Source organism: Macaca nemestrina, chromosome Y (assembly GCF_043159975.1).
Source record: "Macaca nemestrina isolate mMacNem1 chromosome Y, mMacNem.hap1, whole genome shotgun sequence".
Taxonomy (NCBI): Eukaryota; Metazoa; Chordata; class Mammalia; order Primates; family Cercopithecidae; genus Macaca; species Macaca nemestrina.
In genome coordinates this window covers 7,160,596-7,180,520 of record NC_092146.1, presented here as the reverse complement: position 1 = coordinate 7,180,520, position 19,925 = coordinate 7,160,596, and the positions used below count along the sequence as shown (strand labels likewise).

Genomic DNA, 19,925 nt, shown 5'->3' with positions numbered 1-19,925 from the left:
ACTTTTAAATGTCACAATGTTATTTTTCTTTTAGGGCACATACTTGACGATAGAGCCTTTCCACTCTTCCTACATCCATTACAGCATCTAGGGGCATTTTTGAGTTCACATCTTACCCATTAGTTCTGACCCACACCTCTTTCCGTTTTTCTTCTCCTTTTTAGGTTGTCCGCACAAACCAATGTGCAGGGGAATTTGTCATCACTTTTCCTCGTGCTTACCACAGTGGTTTTAACCAAGGATACAATTTTGCTGAAGCTGTCAACTTTTGCACTGCTGACTGGGTGAGTGGGCATGCAGGTAGAAAGTATAAAGAATATGGGTAAGGATTATTGTGGATAAGCTAAGCATTGTGGTCTCCAGATAGCCACACACAGTCTTGAACGCACTTGCAGCTACCTGCTGGACGCCAGTGCATTGAACACTACCGCCGGCTCCGGCGCTATTGTGTCTTCTCCCATGAGGAGCTCATCTGCAAGATGGCTGCCTTCCCAGAGACGTTGGATCTCAATCTAGCAGTGGCTGTGCACAAGGAGATGTTCATTATGGTTCAGGAGGAGCGACGTCTACGAAAGGCCCTTTTGGAGAAGGTGGGTGGTCAAGAGCAGGGCTTAGGGATTTAGTCACATACACCACGTTACAGAGACACAGACCAACATTGAGTAACCACTGTGTGCCTGAACTTTTAAGTCATGCATTTTGAAATGGAAAGACAGAGCCTGTATGTGTTTATATTTTTTCTTCCAATTTCTCTGCAGCTGTCCTTACAAGGTTGAGTCCACATCAGGGCTCAGTGTTGGCTGAGGTGGGGTGTCCACAGCCCTACTCCTAGTCTTTACAGTATATGTGGGTTGAACACCCCCAGGGCGTCACGGAGGCTGAGCGAGAGGCTTTTGAGCTGCTCCCAGATGATGAACGCCAGTGCATCAAGTGTAAGACCACATGCTTCTTGTCAGCCCTGGCCTGCTACGACTGCCCAGATGGCCTTGTATGCCTTTCCCACATCAATGACCTCTGCAAGTGCTCTAGTAGCCGACAGTACCTACGGTGAGCATGGGAACACTGTGGGGATGTGGAGGAGGTTACAGAGCTGGGCCAGATGTGTACCCTTCCTGGTTTTCTTCCTCTAGGTATCGGTACACCTTGGATGAGCTCCCCACCATGCTGCATAAGCTGAAGATTCGAGCTGAGTCTTTTGACACCTGGGCCAACAAAGTGCGAGTAGCCTTGGAGGTGGAGGATGGCCGTAAGCGCAGTGAGTGATGGGAAACGGAAGGAACCCTTGTATAAACCTTATTTCTTTCTTTTGGGTATTCACAACCTTCCTTTTCTGCTAACACTGCCTACCTGTTGCAACTTATGCTGTCTCTAGGCTTTGAAGAGCTAAGGGCACTGGAGTCTGAGGCTCGTGAGAGGAGGTTTCCTAATAGTGAGCTGCTTCAGCGACTGAAGAACTGCCTGAGTGAGGTGGAGGCGTGTATATCTCAAGTCCTGGGGCTGGTCAGTGGTCAGGTGGCCAGGTATGTGAGAGGAGAAGGCAAAGAAGGGTATGAGTATGTGAAAATGAATAACAAAAGTGGATAGACTATAAACACACAATCCCATTTGAGACTGAGGCAGGAGATTGTTTGAACCCAAGAGGTGGAGGTTGCAGTGAGCCGAGATGATGTCATTGCACTCCAGCCTGGGCAGCAAGAGCATAACTCCATCTCAAAACAACAATAGCAAAAAAAGAAAAGAAGCACAGACTCAGCACTTGTCAAGTTTTACCAAGAAAGGGTAGATAACACATGGACAAAAACCAGTATAATATGAACTAGAAGTTACTGAAATAAACAGTTTCTAACAAAATAATGTGGCAATAAATAAATATATACTAGCAAAATTGCAATCTTTTCCTACTTCTTAGGAAATCTCATAACATTATGCAGACATCAGAATTTCCACAAAATTTACTTTTGGCTGTGTAATTAGGCAAAACTTTAGAGGTTAAAGTAATCCTAGGTATTTATTTAACTGTTAGTTTCCAAATGTATACGACAATAGATACATATACTTTTTACATTGAAAAATCAAGTAAATGATTATATACAGTCAGGCGTCACTTAATGATGGAAATGTGTTTGGAGAAAAATGTGATTAGGCAATTTTGTCATTGTTGCATATGCACCGTCTACTTACATAAACCTGGATGCTGTGACCTCCTACACACCTAGGCTGTGTAGAGCCTGTTGTTCCTAGGCAGCAAACCGGCACAACGTGATACTGTACTGAATATTGTTGGCAGTTGTAACACAATGGTGAGTATTTGTGTATCAAAATATCCAAACATATAATTAATACAATAAACGAACTGTGGAAGACATAAAATATGGGGCACTTACCATGAATGAAACTTGCAGGACAGGAAGTTTTTCAGGGTGAGGAACTGACTGATAAGAGAATGTGAAGGTATCTTTCTTTAATGGTAAATTAGCCACCGCTACTGTAAAGTTTTTTTTAAACTTAATTTCAGGGTACATGTGTGGGTTTGTTACATACGTACACTTGTGTCATGGGAGTTTGTTAACACAGTTTATCACCCAGGTATTAAGTCCAGTACCCCTTAGTTACTTCTCCTGGTCCTCTCCCTCCTCCCACCCTCCACCTTCTGATAGTCCCCAGTATGTGCTGTTCCCTCTGTGCATATATCCATGTGTTCTCATCATTTAGGTTCCACATACCAGTGAGAACATGTGGTATTTGATTTTCTCTCCCTGTGCTAGTTTGCTAAGGATAATGGCCTCCAGCTTCATCCATGTTTCTTCAGAGGTCATGATCCTGTTTTTATAATATCTGCATGGTAATTCCATGGTGGATATGTACCACTTTTTCTTTATCCAGTCTATCATTAATGGCCATTTAGATTGATTTCATGTCTTTGCTCTTGTGAGTGGTGCTGCAGTGAACATAACACCTGCATATGTCTTCATGATAGAACAATTTATATACCTTTGGGTATATACCCAGTAATGGGATAGCTGGGTCAAATGGTATTTCTTCCTCTAGATCTTTGAGGAATTGCCACACTGTCTTCCACAGTGGTTGAACTAATTTTACACTCCCAGCAACCCTGTGTAGGAGTTACTGTTTCTCCACAACCTCGCCAACACCTGCTGTTTCCTGACTTTTTCATGATTGCCGTTCTGAATGGTCTTGTCAGGTGGTACCTCACTGTGGTTTTGTTTTGCATTTCTCTAATGATCACTGATGCTGAGCTTTTTTTCATATATCTGTTGGCTGCATGTATGTCTCCCATTTCAAAAGGGTCTGTTTATGTCTTTTGCCCACTTTGTAATGGGGTTGTTTTCTTCTTGTAAATTTGGTTAGATTCCTTTATAGATGCTGGATATTAGACCCTCGTCAGATGCATAGTTTGCAAAAACTGTCTCCCATTCTGTAGGTTGTCCGTTTACCCTGTGTGTAGACAGTTCTTTCTGCAAGAGCTCTTTAATTCGGACTCATCAATTTTTGCTATTTTCTCAGTTGCTTTTGACATCTTCATAATGAAATCTTTACTCATGCCTGTGTCTGGAATGGCATTGCCCAGATTGTCTTCCAGGGCGTTTATGGTTTCAGGTTTTTAATTTATGTCTTTAATCCATCTTGAACTGATATTTGTATAAGGCAGGGGTCCTGTTTCAGTTTTCTGCATATGACTCAGCCAGTTACCTCAACAGGATGTACTGAATAGGGAGTCCTTTCCCCATTGCTTGTTTTTGTCAGCTTTGTCAAAGATCAGATGGTTGTAGATGTGCAGCCTCATTTCTGGGCTTTCTATCTGTTTCATTGGTCTTTGAGTCTGTTTTGTAAATTGTTTGTTTCATAAACATTTAATTTCTATTTGAATGTTTTACTCTTTTCTAATAACAGCTTAAAACACAAATGCATCGTAGAGTTGTACAAAAATATTTTCTTTCCTCACGTAGTTCTGTAAACTTTTCTATATAAACAATTTTTAAGTTTGTTTTCCATTTTAAACATTTTTGCTAAAATCTAAGATGTAAAGACACACATTGGCCTATGCCTACACAGAGTCAGATTCTAAATATCACCATCTTCTCCCATCTGTATCTTATTCTAGTGGAAGGTCTTCAGGGTACTGACACATGTAGAAAGGTATCTGTTGTGATAATCGTGCCTCCTCCTGGAATACTAATACCTTTAGGGCTGCCCGACAGTTACCTTTTGTTTCTAGTAGGAGTATATTCTAAAATAATAGCTAAAAAAAAATGTGGTGTCAAGCATTAAGCAATATATGGCTGTTTGTTATCATTATCAGGTATTATATTATGTGATGCATGTGCTAGATAGACTCTTACATGACCAGCAGTACAGAGGGTTGTTTACACCAGTATCACCACAGACACATGAGGAATGTGTTGCTACTTTACAACTGCTACAATGTCAGCAGATGATAGGAATGTTTCAGTACTATTGTAATCTTACAGGCCCACTATCATATATGTGGTTTGTCACTGAAAGGTTATGTGGTGCATGACAATGTTAAATCATGTATTTTTAAAAACTCTATTAAAAAATATAAAGCTGCGTTAGTAGGAAGGAATTTTAGATAAAGTAGGGGTTTTTTTTAGGTTTAAGGGTCAGAATAAAGGGATCAAGACCATAAAGCAAAGGTATACATTTGAACCAGTTTCTACTTGAGAATATATGTAATTTTTTCAATAAACTTTAAGAAAATATAGAAAGATTTGAAACTGGTGAAGTACATAGCAAAATAGATATTTGAAATGTATTATTTTGGGGCTATTTGAAGGATCAGTCCCACAGGATGTGGCATGGTCTGATTGAAATTAAATAACTGATGAGGAAGCTTTTTAAATAGTCCGTCACATAATTATTGTCCTGAGCTATAATTGAGATGCTAGATTGCCTTTTAGGCTTTTCTGTGCCACCTAGATACTCAATGGCCCATACTTACTCAGCTTAATTTCTTGCGTTTTGTCTTCATTCTTATGTCCATCATATTTTAGAGACATATTATTTCAAATATTCTTTTTTTTTTCTTTTTTTTTCTTTTTTTTTTTTTTGAGATGGAGTCTCACTCTGTCACCCAGGCTGGAGTGCAGTGGTGCAATCTCAGCTCATTGCAAGCTCTGCCTCCCAGCTGGGTTCAAGCCATTCTCCTGCCTCAGCCTCCCATGTAGCTGGGACTACAGGTGCATGCCACCACACCTGGCTAATTTTTTTATATTTTAAGTAGAGATGGGGTTTCACCATGTTAGCCAGGATGGTCTTGATCTCCTGACCTCGTGATGCGCCTGCCTTGGCCTCCCAAAGTGCTGGAATTACAGGTCTATGAGTCTGTTTTTGTAAATTGTTTATTTCATAAACATTTAATTTCTATTTGAATGTTTTACTCTTTTCTAATAACAGTTAGCTTAAAACACAAATGCATCATAGAGTTGTACAAAAATATTTTCTTTCCTTATATTGTCATTCTATAAACTTTTTGTATAAACAATATTTAGGTTTGTTTTCCATTTTAAACATTTTTGTTAAAATCTAAGATGTAAAACACACATTGGCCTATGCCTACACAGAGTCAGATTCTAAATATCACCATCTTCCCCCATCTATATCTTATTCTAGTGGAAGGTCTTCAGGGTACTGACACATGTAGAAGGTATCTGTTATGATAACCGTGCCTCCTCCTGGAATACTTCCTGAAGTATCTTTGGGGCTGCCTGACCATTATTTCAAATATTCTTAAATAGTCCTACTTGTTCTTAATCTCTTTTCTCATTGTTGCCTTTCTTTAAACCATGGAAACTTAAAATTTTAGAGGAAATTTCACTTTTATGGATAACTCCTTTCGCTACTCAAGTTCAAGAGAAATAAGGCTTTTCCAGGTTGAATCCATGATACCCATATAACATGCGTTGGGTTTCCACTTTAATTTGTCTCAAGTTTTCCTCATGAATTTAAACTTCCTGGCCTCATCAGTTTTCTTTGTCTTGTAGACAGTTGGAACCAAAGAGTAAGTCTTAAAAGTTCTTATCATGTGGTACTGTTTTGCTTCTAATGTAATGAACTCTCATTTCTTGTCTAGAGTAGATTTATTACTCTGACCATTCTTATCATCACTTAGCCCTCCTTCCTTCTTAATCCTTCCATTGCATTTGTACTTCAGTTTCTGGCTTAATAGATGTTTTGTGTCACTGTGAAAGCTACTACTTCTGAATCCTATTGGCTATTTGTTTTTACATCTCTTCCTCATTCTTTAACTCTTAACTGGATGACTAATGAAAATGTAACTTAAACTATGTGGGGGCCATTCAAATGTCTGTTTTCTCTTGCCACATACTTGTATTTATTTCTATTCTTCTATCGAATAGTGCTAGCCATCTAGTAACATGGTGGCATGGTATTAAGTAGCCATAGTGTTAGCAGATTAATACTGTTACATTTTCTCAGGAAGCTGGACTCTCTCACTTTGATATCTGTAGTTAGTCTGTATTAACTGCTGTCAAAAGCTTATAGGTGTTTTTTCAAATCTTAACTTACTGGTCAGTATCACTGAACTTAGAAAAAAACCTTTGTGGATATTACTGAAATACAAAAGGGAAGGAAGTATGTTAAAATTCTGTAAGTTTTTGAAATGTGGCCTTACAAGGTAGGTGTTCCTTCTGGTTCCTACAGGATGGACACTCCACAGCTGACCTTGACTGAACTCCGGGTCCTTCTTGAGCAGATGGGCAGCCTGCCCTGTGCCATGCATCAGATTGGAGATGTCAAGGTGAGGAGGGGCCTGGCAAGATGGAATTTTTGTTAACAGCAAATACTCAGGAAGTCTGACATGTCAGGAAAGCTTGAGAACCTAGGTATTCTAAACAACCTTCTCATAATAACAGGTTCTTTCCTGAAAGTGATGGAGATGAGTGTTCCCATACCATCTCTGTCTTTACAGCATATAAGGAAATACCCTTCCAGACTGAAATAATTAAAAACTCTAAACAGGAGCCTACATAAGACACTGGCTCTTGGGAATGGGATGGAGAGGACTGATTGATTGATTGCTTGATTTCCCTCCACACAGTAGAGTCTTAGAAAGCTTATTAGAGGGATAAGATTATATTAAAGTGGGCTTGGAAAAAGAAATTTTAGGTAATTAAAGGAGAAAAGTGTCATTCTAGGTAAAGAGGGCCTTTGTTATTATCAAGTAGATCATGTTTTAGGATGTGATTGAGAATAAGTGTTAAGCAACAGGAAATGCCTATAAGAGAAGATGAGAAGTGGAGCAAATCTAGGTTGTTGAGTATTTATGTGGCTAAAGAATCTGCATTTTATCCTATGTCTTTGCAGGATGTCTTGGAACAGGTGGAGGCCTACCAAGCTGAGGCTCGTGAGGCCCTGGCCACATTGCCGTCTAGTCCAGGGCTATTGCAGTCCCTGTTGGAGAGGGGGCAGCAGCTGGGTGTAGAGGTGCCTGAAGCCCATCAGCTTCAGCAGCAGGTGGAGCAGGCGCAATGGCTAGATGAAGTGAAGCAGGCTCTGGCCCCTTCAGCCCACAGGGGCTCTCTGGTCATCATGCAGGGGCTTTTGGTTATGGGTGCCAAGATAGCCTCCAGCCCTTCTGTGGACAAGGCCCGGGCTGAACTGCAAGAACTGCTGACCATTGCAGAGCGCTGGGAAGAAAAGGCCCATTTCTGCCTGGAGGCCAGGTGGGGTGTAGTCTCTCCCTGTCTGTATTTTGACTGTAATCTTCTGAGTTTTGGGGTGACCCTAAGTATTTCTATGGGTGCCCTTGGGCAGCAGACTCCCAGTTGGGCATCTACTAAACTCTGAAGGACTGGCATGACATACCATCTAGTCCCATCTATATGACATGTCATGTTGATCTTTCACTGTTGTAAAGGCAACAGTTGGGGAAATATTCCTTGGGTGACTTAGTTCTCAGGTGAATGGATGCAGCCTGTGACTTACAAGAGACCTACATGCCCCCTGCAGTGTTACAGAGTTCCTCAGTGTGGCTCCCTTACTCTGTCACACTTTTTGTTCCTTGTGTTTTTAGCAAGGAAACGTAGGACTTAAAAAAGGGGCATGTATGCCTGTAACATGTAGTGATAGATTTCTGTTTTTCAAAAAAATTTTAGGCAAAAGCATCCACCAGCCACACTGGAAGCCATAATTCGTGAGACAGAAAACATCCCTGTTCACCTGCCTAACATCCAGACTCTCAAAGAAGCTCTGACTAAGGCACAAGCTTGGATTGCTGATGTGGATGAGATCCAAGTGAGGATCAGTATTTTTGCTTTGCTATGTCAGGCCAGCAACTAGAAGAGATAGTTTTTGCTCAGTTGGATTGTGCTAGAAAGTGAAGGTGGGAAGTTTGGAGTATTCTTTGAGAGATCTGAGCATATCAGAATAGGAATGGAGGGAAAAGAAGTATGAATATGGGTGTAGAGCTAAGCAGAGACTATTGATATGTAGAAGTGGACAGAAGAAGCAGGATACAACAGAGTTACTTGCCCATGTGTAATTTTTGGTCAGAGCCAATGAAAGTAGGAGTTCTGAGAGAAAAGAGTTTCTATCCCATTTTTCCCTTGCAGAAAACACAGATTTTTGGCCCTGTGATTATGCAGTACAATACCCAGTATTACTCAGGACAAATTTAGACACAATATTGTTGACATAATTTAAATGAACTTTCTTTTTCTCCTATCCCAGAATGGTGACCACTACCCCTGTCTGGATGACTTGGAGGGCCTGGTGGCTGTGGGCCGGGACCTGCCCGTAGGGCTGGAAGAACTGAGACAGCTAGAGCTGCAGGTATTGACAGCACATTCCTGGAGAGAGAAGGCCACCAAGACCTTTCTCAAGAAGAATTCTTGCTACACACTGTTGGAGGTGAGGTCTGGGACCCTGACCCACAGCCCTCTTCTGCATCTGGCCTGGCTGCTGTGAGATGGCGCGTATGATGAGAACATAGGTTTTTTAGGGGGCACCTGGGTAGGAAGGAAAGGGTGTGGGAGGTGAGGGAAGCCTGGGCATTTCCTCTCTGTCTGCCTACCTGCCTTAGGTGCTCTGCCCATGTGCAGACGCTGGCTCAGACAGCACCAAGCGTAGCCGATGGATGGAGAAGGCGCTGGGGTTGTACCAGTGTGACACAGAGCTGCTGGGGCTGTCTGCTCAGGACCTCAGAGACCCAGGCTCTGTGGTAAGCAGCATGGCCCAGATGGGGAGAAGATGGATTCTGGGTATCTCCCTGAAAAGAGGAGAGCCGGTGGTAATAGGGTGTCTGAGCCCTGTTAAAGTTCTGGTTTGGGAGCTGGGTATTAGGATGCCAGACAAGGGCGAGGGTGGACTGCTGACCTACTTTCCCCCTCTTCTGGACATGATAGATTGTGGCCTTCAAGGAAGGGGAACAGAAGGAAAAGGAAGGTATCCTGCAGCTGCGTCGCACCAACTCAGCCAAGCCCAGTCCACTGACACCATCCCTCATGGCCTCCTCTGCGACTTCTATGTGTGTGTGTGGCCAGGTGCCAGCTGGGGTGGGAGCTCTGCAATGTGACCTCTGTCAGGACTGGTTCCATGGGCAATGTGTGTCAGTGCCCCGTCTCCTCACCTCTCCAAGGCCCAGTCTCACGTCATCTCCACTGCTGGCCTGGTGGGAATGGGACACAAAATTCCTGTGTCCACTGTGTATGCGCTCACGACGGCCACGCCTAGAGACAATCCTAGCCTTGCTAGTTGCCCTGCAGAGACTGCCTGTGCGGCTGCCTGAAGGTGAGGCTCTTCAGTGTCTCACAGAGAGGGCCATTGGCTGGCAAGACCGTGCCAGAAAGGCTCTGGCTTCTGAGGATGTGACTGCTCTGTTGCAACAGCTGGCTGAGCTTCGCCAACAGCTACAGGCCAAACCTAGATCAGAGGAGGCCTCGGTCTACACTTTAGCCACTGCCTGTGACCCTATCAGAGGAGGCAGTGGGAACACTGTTTCTAAGGTGAGCTTTCCAGGCTGGCCATTGTTCTCACATTTAGGTCTTCTAGCCCCTGTCCTCCTCTTGGCTCCAGTTTTGTCCCTGTTCCCTGATTTTCAGTCTCCTTTGGCCTAGCCTCTTTGCCCCATTCTAAACCTATCCAGATCCCTAGACTCTGCTCCCTGTTGGAAGCCTGTGTCTACTATCATTCAGGAGGTAGAGGCTCCCAAGTTTTGGGGTTGTGGGAGGAAAGACAGGACGTGGTCCATCAGCTCATTTATCGTTACCCATTCTTTTTTTCCCTGATAGGTCCAAGGGCTGCTGGAGAATGGAGACACTGTGACCACTCCTGAGAACATAGCTCCAGCAAAGGGCTCTGGTAAGACTGGTGTGGTTTGGGTAGGCTCTTGGGTACACATAACCGAGTGACCCATGTATTTGTCAGCTCTGTTGTGGCCATGGAGGATAAGACCAAGAGTGACCTCTAACCCAGTCTGTCCCTGCACCCCCAACCCCACCGCCTTCCGCCCAGACCTGGAGCTACTGTCCTCACTGTTGCCGCAGTTGACTGGCCCTGTGTTGAAGCTGCCTGAGGCAATCCGGGCTCCCCTGGAGGAGCTCATGATGGAAGGGGACCTGCTTGAGGTGACTCTGGATGAAAACCACAGCATCTGGCAGCTGCTGCAGGCTGGACAGCCTCCAGACCTGGACAGAATTCGCACACTTCTGGAGGTAGGAAGGGGGTCAGAGGCAGGGCAGGAGATCAGGTTTCAGCAGGCAGAGATCCCAGTACTGACCTTTTTCTGCTTATGTGGGTATGATTGCAGCTGGAAAAGCTTGAACATCAAGGGAGTCGGACAAGGAGCCGGGCTCTGGAGAGGCGACGGCGGCGGCAGAAGGTGGATCAGGGTGGAAAGGTTGAGGATCTTGTTCAGCAGGAGCTGCAGTCAAAAAGGGCTCGGAGCTCAGGGATTACATCTCAGGAGGGCCAAAAAAAAGAACATTTTCAGGAGAAAGCAGACCGTGAAAATATATTCCTGACACCTTCCACAGACAACAGCCCTTTCTTAAAAAGAAACCAAAATAACTTACAACACAAGGATTCAGGCTCCTCAGCTGCTTGTCCTTCTTTAATGCCTTTGCTACAACTCTCCTGCCATGATGAGCAAGAGTTGTGACAGTGGCACCAAAGGTCATTTGTGGTAGTTTTTGTTTGTTTCGTAAATCGTACTGTCTCCTGGCCTGGACCTCAGAAGGAGCTTCTTGCCTGTTGATAATTTTTCACTGCCAATATTTGATATCCTCATTCCTAGAGAGTTATTGTTTAAAGGTTGGTTATCCAAGTCCAGACCCCGATGCCCAGAAATGTCTTGCCAGCCACATTCCTGCTAGCATACAGGAGTGATTTTGTAAGCCAGTTCCATTCTAGTCTGAATAGAGACAAATCTTGAGGAAGCCCAGGTGTACCCCTTTTTTTTTTCCCCACCACCCTCTTTCTGTACTTCAATTTTTGTTTGTTTTTTGTTTTTTTGTCCCTGTCATAAAATATTTTGGTGCTTCAAAACTTGTACTTTCATCGTACCTCCTTTTCTTTTCTCTCCTTGGGTCTTACTGTAAAAGAAAACAGTGTATGGTGTAATTACTTGTAAAGACCAACAAGAATAGAGAAAAAAGAATTTCATGACTCTACCTGTGGTCTATTTTTAATTTCTTTTCTTAAAAATAAAACATTAAGTGTGTTTGGAGACTGTGAATATGATTTGAACTTCTTAAAGTGTAAGACTGAAGGACTGAGGTTAGGAAACAACAGTAGCATGGGTCAACGTAATTTTTAATAGTTTTTTGGGGGAGAGTGGGGAAGGGTAGATTTTACTTAGAAAACATACATGAGACTTAGTCCAAAGTTAATATTTTCTCAAAGGATGTCCAGTTGACCCAACACCAGCAATAGAAAACTTACCTGTTCTACACTTAATTGCTTTGTGCTTTTTATTGAAAATCTGTTTGCTTGACTTGGGTGTGCCAATATCCGAGTTATTTGTTGTGTTGCATTGTTGAACTACGTGTCTGTTCCCTGTGGCCAGATCACAATGTCTTGGTTGCAGTCGCTTTACAGTAAGTCTTGCAATAGAGTAGACAGATTTGTCTCACTTTATTCTTTTTCAGATTGTTTTAGCAAATTAAGCCCCCAGCTCTCTTTTTTTCAGTATGTAGTTGCTTTTGTGTCCTAAATCTGATTGACTTGCACTGACAAAAGTTATCTCCCTCAGTATTTTCTGTTCTTTCAAATGGTGAATATAATAGCTAATCTAAATCATTTGTTGTAAGAATTCAGTGGGATTGATGTGTAAATATTTCAGGTGAAACCACTATATCACTATACCACTAAATCTTCATGGTTCTTGTTTTGTGTGTCTCTTGGTAATCTAATAATATAGACTGTATTATACTTCTCTTAATCCCTTTTAGTGAACACATTCTGTCATCCTGGATTGAATCTCCTGCTTTTCCACCTGTTCCTTCTGACCTCAGTCAGTGTAGATCACATGATTTCCCATAGCAATTTCTCATGCCTATAATCATACCTACCTTCCTTATTGTCTACTCTTTTCACCTCTTTCTTTGATACTGTCATAGGTAACTATAATTAGCTTTCCCAGTAACAAAGCTGTGCTTGATGATGACCTAGTAGAGTAGAAATTTCTTCACTTGTCTAAACAGAATGTACTATACCTTACCACACCGTAGGGAACAGATAAAATAAATAGAAAATCCTAAGATAATTTATCTAAATAGGAGAATTGTCTTCTAAACTTATTTTTTCTTCTCATCCATAAATAGAAACAGTCATGATTCTCAAGCCATTACAGAATCTCTGACACTTATTAAAGGAAAATTCTGATGAGGCATTGTTAAGAACTTCTCCCTACAAAAATCTCACTAAAGTTCTGAGTCACAAATTGTTCACATACTTCACAGTGAACAGGAAATCCAAAGTCAGGACAGTTGTACACCTTTCTTAGGTTGCCTCCACCAATTGGGGCTGTGTTTGACTTGAGGGGCCAATTCTGACACTTAAAGCCATACACAAGGATGTAGCACAAAGTTTTTGCACATAGACGAGAATTTACCTTGTGATTAGAGGTTACATGTTCATTAAGAAACATGATCAAATCTGCAACAAAAACTGATTTTCACAGGGCATTCAGTGTTCTCTGAGATAATTCTAATTCAGAAAAAAAGAATTTAATCTTCTTCTAAAAAAATTGTAATAAAACTTTACCACTGGTAAGCCAACTGTGTTAGGCTCTTCGGCGAGAAAAAATAGACTGGGCAATTTATAAATTTAATGTATTGCTCACAGTTCACATCGTAAACGTATACAGCACAAACGTGTGCCATACCTGGGCCCATTTCAGCCACAGCTGACAGAGCCAAGGAGCGCTGCTCCAAAATTCAGGAAATCAAGGTTTGAGGTAGTACTTCACAATGAGCCCCAGGTCCAAAGGCACCCTGGGCCTCCCCTTTAAAACTCACTGCTTTCAAGATACTAACACCCTGGGCCTGTGATGGGTATGACATTACCAAAGAACTCCAAAATATCTTATGATAATTCTTGTTATGATGAATAGCATCTGACTCCCTTATGTCTGCTAATCTTACGAAATGTTCCTGTTTTCTCCTGAACACAATTTTTTGTTCTTAACATGGCCCAGCTGAGAATTTTCCAAATCTAAATTACAAATTTCATCTTTAATTTGTTTCTCCTCATATTTTACCGTAAGCAATCAAGAGAACCATGCCACACCCTTAACCGTTTGCTTAGTTACTTCTTCCACATGTCTTAGTTTCATCACTGTTCGTTTCTGCCTTTCAGAAGCACAGGAACACAAAACTCAGCCAAGTTCATTGCCACTTTATAACAAGGATGGCCTTTTTCTAGTTTCCAGTAAGATAATCTTTATTCATCTAACTGGCCATCAGATTTTTTTCTTCACCAGTTTTTTATTTTGAAAAGTTTCAAGATTTCATAATTTGGACAGTGAACATCTCTCTCTCCTTCACATAGCTATACCAGTTAATATTCTGTGCCACATTGACTGTCTCCTCTCTCTATATCTCTCGCATACACACACACACACATATACACATGTATTTTTTGATAAACCCTTTGTAAGGAAGTTCCAAAACCAATGTAATTCACTCCTAACTTCTTAATTATTTCCTAAGAAGGACATTCTCCTACCTGTTTTTATTCATCCTTAAGATAATGATACTCATCTCGCAGTTGCTATGATTCTCATAAGCCAGTAAGAAAAAGGGTGCCTGTTTTTCCTGTAACACAGGATTCACTCAATGGAACTGATAAATTCTACTCTACCTACTTCACAAGGTGCATTGCCAGAAGTATGCTCTCTGTAAGCTTCTCAAAGAATAGGAAGTATTGCTGCCCTCCAAAAGTTTACAGTGCTGTAGCAAATGTTGGCAAATCACATGCAATAATACATATGCAAGTACTTAAATTTTATCAACTTTTAGTGCCATGATACACATGAAAGATACTATTTTTCTCTCTTTGTTAATTCCTTTTCTCAAAGAATATGGGATTTAGGAAAACGGGAAAGCGTGAAGAAACACCAAAGGGACTGTAGTAGCATTTGGAAAACAATTACAGTTTTTTAAAGATGTTTGAAGGCATAGTGACTATGTCTTAAAACTATTTTTTTTTTCTTATCAGAGGAATATATTGTGATTGTACTGCCTTGTAATTTCAAGTATTGTGCACCCTATTAACCGGTTTTCTTTTTAAAAAAAAATTATCTGCATATAACCTTCCTTTTTTCCTTCAACTTTTAAGTTCTAGGGTACACGCGCAGGTTGTGCATGTTTGTTACATAGGTAAACCTATGCCATGGTGGTTTGCAGCACACATCAGTCCATCACCTAGGTATTAAAGCCTGCATGCATTAGCCATTCTTCCTAATGCTCTCCCTCCCTGATACCAGAACCCCTTGCCACTGACAGGTCCCCATGCGTGTTATTCCCCCCTCCCCGCCCATGTGTTCTTACCATTCACCTCCCACTTGTGAGAACATGCAGTGTTTGGTTTTCTGTTCCTGCATTCGTTTTGCTGAGGAAAACGGCTTCCAAGTCTATCCGTGTCCCTGTAAAGGATGTGATCTTGTACTTTTTATGGCTGCATAGTATTCCGTGGTGTATATGTACCATATTTTATTTATTCTATCCTTGATGGGCTTTTGGGTTACCACGTCTTTGCTTTAGTGAGTAGTGCTGCAATGAACATACATGTGCGTGTATCTGTATAAAAGAATAATTTATATTCCTTGGGGTATATGCCCAGTAGGAATCATGGTACTGACTCTTCCAATCCATGAACATGGAATGTTTTTCCATTTGTGTGCTCTCTGATTTCCTTGAGCAGTGGCTTGTGTTCTCCTTGAAGAGGTCCTTCACTTCCCTTGTTAGCCATTTTCCTAGACATTTTCCTCTCTTTTTAGCATTTGTGAATGGGAGTTCATTAATGATTTGGCTCTAGGTTTGCCTGTTGGTGTATAGGAACGCTTGTGATTTTCACATTGATTTTGTATCCTGAGACTTTGCTGAAGTTACTTATCAGTTTAAGTGACTTTTGGCCTGAGACTTGAGACAATTTGACTTCCTGACTCTTCCTAATTGAACACTTCATTTCTTTCTCTTGCCTGATTGCCCTGGCCAGAACTTCCCAAATTGTTAAACAGGAGTGGTGAGAGAGGGCATCCTCGCCTTGTGCAGGTTTTCAAACTTTGATACTGGCTGTGGAATTGTCTTAGTTATTACTGTTTTGAGGTATGGTTCTTCAATACCTACTTTATTGAGTTTTTAATATGAAAGGATGTTGAATTTTATTGAAGGCCTTTTCTGTGTCGAGGTAATCCTGTGTTTTTTGCCTTTGATTCTATTTATGTGATGAATTACATTTTTGATTTGCATATGTTGAATCAACCTGGGATCCTGGGAATGAAGCTGACTTGGTTGTGGTGGTTAAGCCTTTTGGTATGCTGCTGTATTTGGTTTACCAATATTTTATTGAGGATTTTTGTGTCTATGTTCATCAGGGATGTTGGCCTGAGTTTTTTTATTGTACCTCTGACAGGATTTGGTATCAGCATGATGCTGGCACTGGCTGTATTTCTACCAGACTTCCAGTCACAACCATTTACATAACGTGTAAGAAGACTGAGGCTGTGTCTACAGCTCTCTTTTTCTGAGTCCTCATGAGAGTCATCCTCATGGTCTGTTCATGACAGAATAGGCTTTCTGCAGCATGTTCCTTTATATTTTTCCAGTCTCTTCTCCATAACTCCTTTTGAAGATATTTCCATATTTTCAGGTGTTTCATATAGCAGCACTTCACTCTGCTTACCAATATCTGCCTACGTCTCTTCCTGCTGCTATAACAAATTGTCTTACATAGAGTCATCTATAAACAGCATAAGTTTAATAGTGACAGCTGAGACTGGAGAGTCCAAGATCAACGCACAACAGCTGGTTGGTCTGGTGAAGGGTGCTCTCTCCTTTCACAACAGTGCATTGAATGCTGTGTCCTCACCTGGCTGGTGGATGGACAAGAGGACTAGCAAGTTTGTTCCCTTCACCACTTGTATAAGGTGGTTAATACTTTTATGAAGGCTCCACCCTGATGACCTGGTCATCTACCACTTAATATTGTCATATTGAGTTTCGAGTCTCAAAATGAATGCTATCAAACTGTATGGTAGGGTAAGTGGGATATTTCAACTGCTATTTTGATGAAATTTTATGGAATGGATAATGTTTAGGTTGATAAAAGTGAGTAAAGTTCACAATTTATGCTATTGTTACAGAAACATGTTGTGCTCAAATATTTTCTGCATAGTACCTGCAGATAACTGAAATACAGTGAACAACTATTGACTTAAAACATCACGTATTTTCACATGGCTTGTAAAATGTCTGTGTTATACACCTATTTTTGCTACAATTTCTAGCTCATCTTAGCATACTCCATATTGTACTGAATTTGTTTTCTCAGCTTCTTTAAAAATATTATCTCCTGCTATAGATTAAATATTTATGTACCCCTAAAATTCATATGCTGAAGCCTAATCCTTAATTTGATGGCATTCTGGTAGTGGGACCATTGGGAGGTGGTGAGGTCATAAGGGCAGAACCCTTGTGAATGGAATTTGTACCCTTATAATATGACACCCCAGAGAGTTCCCTGTCCCTTCCACTGTGTGAGAACACAGCAAGATCCACTGTGAACCAGGAAGTTCATGATCCACAGATAACCAAGTTTATCACCTCCTTGCAGTTGCCAGCATTTGGAGCTATGAGAAATAAATGCAGCATCTACAACTGAGAAAAATAAATGTCTTTTGCTTATAGCCTACATAGTCGAAGGTAAGCTTTTATAACAGCCCAAGTGGTCTAGGATGTTGCCTATTAATGTTTCATACAAAGCATACAAGACTAACTCTATAGTTACTTCCAGCTTTACAATGGTTTCCTAAAATGCAAAAATGAGCACTACTACTACTATCTGTCAACTTAAGAGTGAAGGAAATTCATTTGCCATTATTTATTTTGTGTTCATTGCATTTCTCAGTGTTTTCAACTCTTCAATCCACTGTTTTTTTCCAAAACACTAATTGTCTTTATTTTCTCGGGACACAGTTCCTAAGCTGCTGCAATCAAACACAGTGTAATAGATTCAATATTGGTAAATTTCCATGCCTCCTTGGCCACCACGTCGACTATTTGGAAACATACTTTTAGTTCCATCCTAATACTCATTTTTTATTTTTGTGAATAAATTCTGCTCTGATAAGACACAAATTTTCTGCTTTTTCTAACCACAGCTTTCCTATGAATTGGAAATATGAATGTTTAGTTAGTGCCCTCTTTTCTTCTTTTGAGTGCTTCTCTTTTATTTCTTTCCTTTTTTTTTTTTTTTTTTTTTTTTTTTGCCCTACCTACTATACTTGCATTCCTGTGTTTACAATATCTTATTTATTACAATTCCCATTTTGCACAAAGTTTACTAAAACTAAATGCATCTGTTTAAAACTTTGTCCCACATTGATCAACATATTTCTTTATTCCTACTCCCCCTCCACCCACCTTTGCCCTCTGGTAACCATCAATCAGCTCTTTACTTATATGAGTTGAATTTTCTTAGATTTCATGTATAAGTGAGATATTGTGACATTGGTTTTTCTGTGTCTGGCTTATTTCACTAAACATAATATCCTCTAGGTTTATTCTCGTCCCAAATGAGAGAATCTGCCTCTGCCCCCTATTTTAAGAGTAACTAATAATTTCATTGCAAATACTATTACATAATATTATTTCATTACTATTTGGAATACGTAAGTGTCCACCATTAGACGAATGGTTTTCTAACAGTGGACACTTATAGTAACCTCCATATCTTAGCTATTGTAAATAGTGCAGCAATGAACATGGGAGCACAGCTGTATCTCCAACATAACCAATTTCATTGTTTCCACATATACCCAGAAATGGCATTGCTGAATTATTTGGTAATCCTATTTGTAATTTTTAGGAACTTTAATGCTGTTTTTCGTAGTGGCTGTATTAACTTCCATTCCCACAAATAGCACACAAGAGTTCCCTTTGCTCCACACCTTCACCAACACTTCTTATCCTTTGTCTTTTTTATAACCATTCTATCAGGGATGTATGGTAATAACCCCCTGTGGTTTTGACTTGCATTTTTGTAACAGTTATGATGAGCATTTTGTCATTTACCTGTTGGCCATTTCTATGGCTTTGTGGAGAAGTGTCCGTTTTTGTCCTTTGCCCATATTTTGACTGGCTTATTTATTTTCTTGGCATTAAAGATGTTTCAGTTTTTCATACATTTTGGATAGCAGCCTCATATCAGATGTATGGCTTGGAAATATTTTCTTTCAGTTGATAGGTGATCTCTTTAGCCTGTTGTTTTCTTTACTGTGCAGAAGCCATTTTGTTTGTTTATTTTTGCTTTTGTTCTCTGTGCTTTGAGGTCATCTCCAAGAAATGCTTTCCCAGAGCAATTGTTGTGGAGCATTTCTTCTCTGTTTCCCTTCAGTGCTTTCACGGTTTCATGTCTTACGTTTAAAAGCCTTTAATCCATGTTCCATTGATTTTTCTGTAGGGTATGAGGTAAGCTTACGTCCAGTGCCAGTCTTCTGCTCATGGGAATCAGGTTCTCCCAACACAGTTTCTTTAAGAGACAGTGCTTTTCTCATTTTGTGGTCTTGACATGTCAAAAATCACTCCATCATAAATGCTTGGGTTTATTTCTGGGCTCTACAAATGTCTGTATTATACCAATATCTTGAGGTTTAGTTAACCATTCCTTTGTAATCATTTTTGAAATCAGGTGGTGTGATTCCTCCGGCTTTGCTGTTTTTGCTCTTGATCGTTTTTACTGAGGTCTTTTGTTGTTCCATGCAAATTTGGGGCTTATTCTCTCGCTGCAAATAAAGACATTGGAATTTTGATAGGGGTTGCATTGTGTCTGAAGACCTCTCAGGATACTATGGACATGTTTCTTCTTCTTTTTTTCTTTTTTTTTTGAGATGGAGTTTCACTCCTGTTGCCCAGTCTGGAGTGCAGTGGTGCAATCACAGCTCACTACAACTTCTGCCTTCCAGTTTCAAGCGATTCTCCTGCCTCAGCCTCAAGTAGCTGGGTTTAAAGGCACCCACCACCGTGCCTGACTGATTTTTGTACTTTTAGTAGAGATGGGGTTTCATCATGTTGGCCAGGCTGGCCTTGAACTCCTGACCTCGTGATCACCCACCTCGGCCTCCCAAAGTGCTGGGATTACAAGTGTGAGCCACTGCACCCAGGTGATAGTATGGACATTTTAACAGTACTTTTTCCTGACCGTAA

At 40.9% G+C, this 19,925-nt stretch overlaps 1 protein-coding gene across 3 annotated transcripts in view; it reads left to right on the top strand.

Moving 5' to 3' along the window:
• LOC139360999 (lysine demethylase 5D) overlaps nt 1–17,932 on the top strand; it is a 45,740-nt gene extending 27,808 nt beyond the window's left edge. For 2 of the 3 annotated variants that reach the window (XM_071089503.1, XM_071089502.1), the window contains exons 14-27: nt 165–284; nt 396–590; nt 866–1,047; nt 1,131–1,255; nt 1,373–1,520; nt 6,703–6,799; nt 7,366–7,724; nt 8,157–8,295; nt 8,731–8,910; nt 9,083–9,220; nt 9,405–10,004; nt 10,290–10,359; nt 10,513–10,712; nt 10,808–17,932. In XM_071089503.1, coding sequence (XP_070945604.1) covers nt 165–284; nt 396–590; nt 866–1,047; nt 1,131–1,255; nt 1,373–1,520; nt 6,703–6,799; nt 7,366–7,724; nt 8,157–8,295; nt 8,731–8,910; nt 9,083–9,220; nt 9,405–10,004; nt 10,290–10,359; nt 10,513–10,712; nt 10,808–11,158 — 2,904 coding nt within the window. In that variant the 3' untranslated portion in view covers nt 11,159–17,932. Of the gene's footprint in view, nt 1–164; nt 285–395; nt 591–865; nt 1,048–1,130; nt 1,256–1,372; nt 1,521–6,702; nt 6,800–7,365; nt 7,725–8,156; nt 8,296–8,730; nt 8,911–9,082; nt 9,221–9,404; nt 10,005–10,289; nt 10,360–10,512; nt 10,713–10,807 lie in introns of those variants that run through there. The other variant, XM_071089505.1, reaches the window with a different exon arrangement.
• Nucleotides 17,933–19,925: the final 1,993 nt, after the last annotated feature.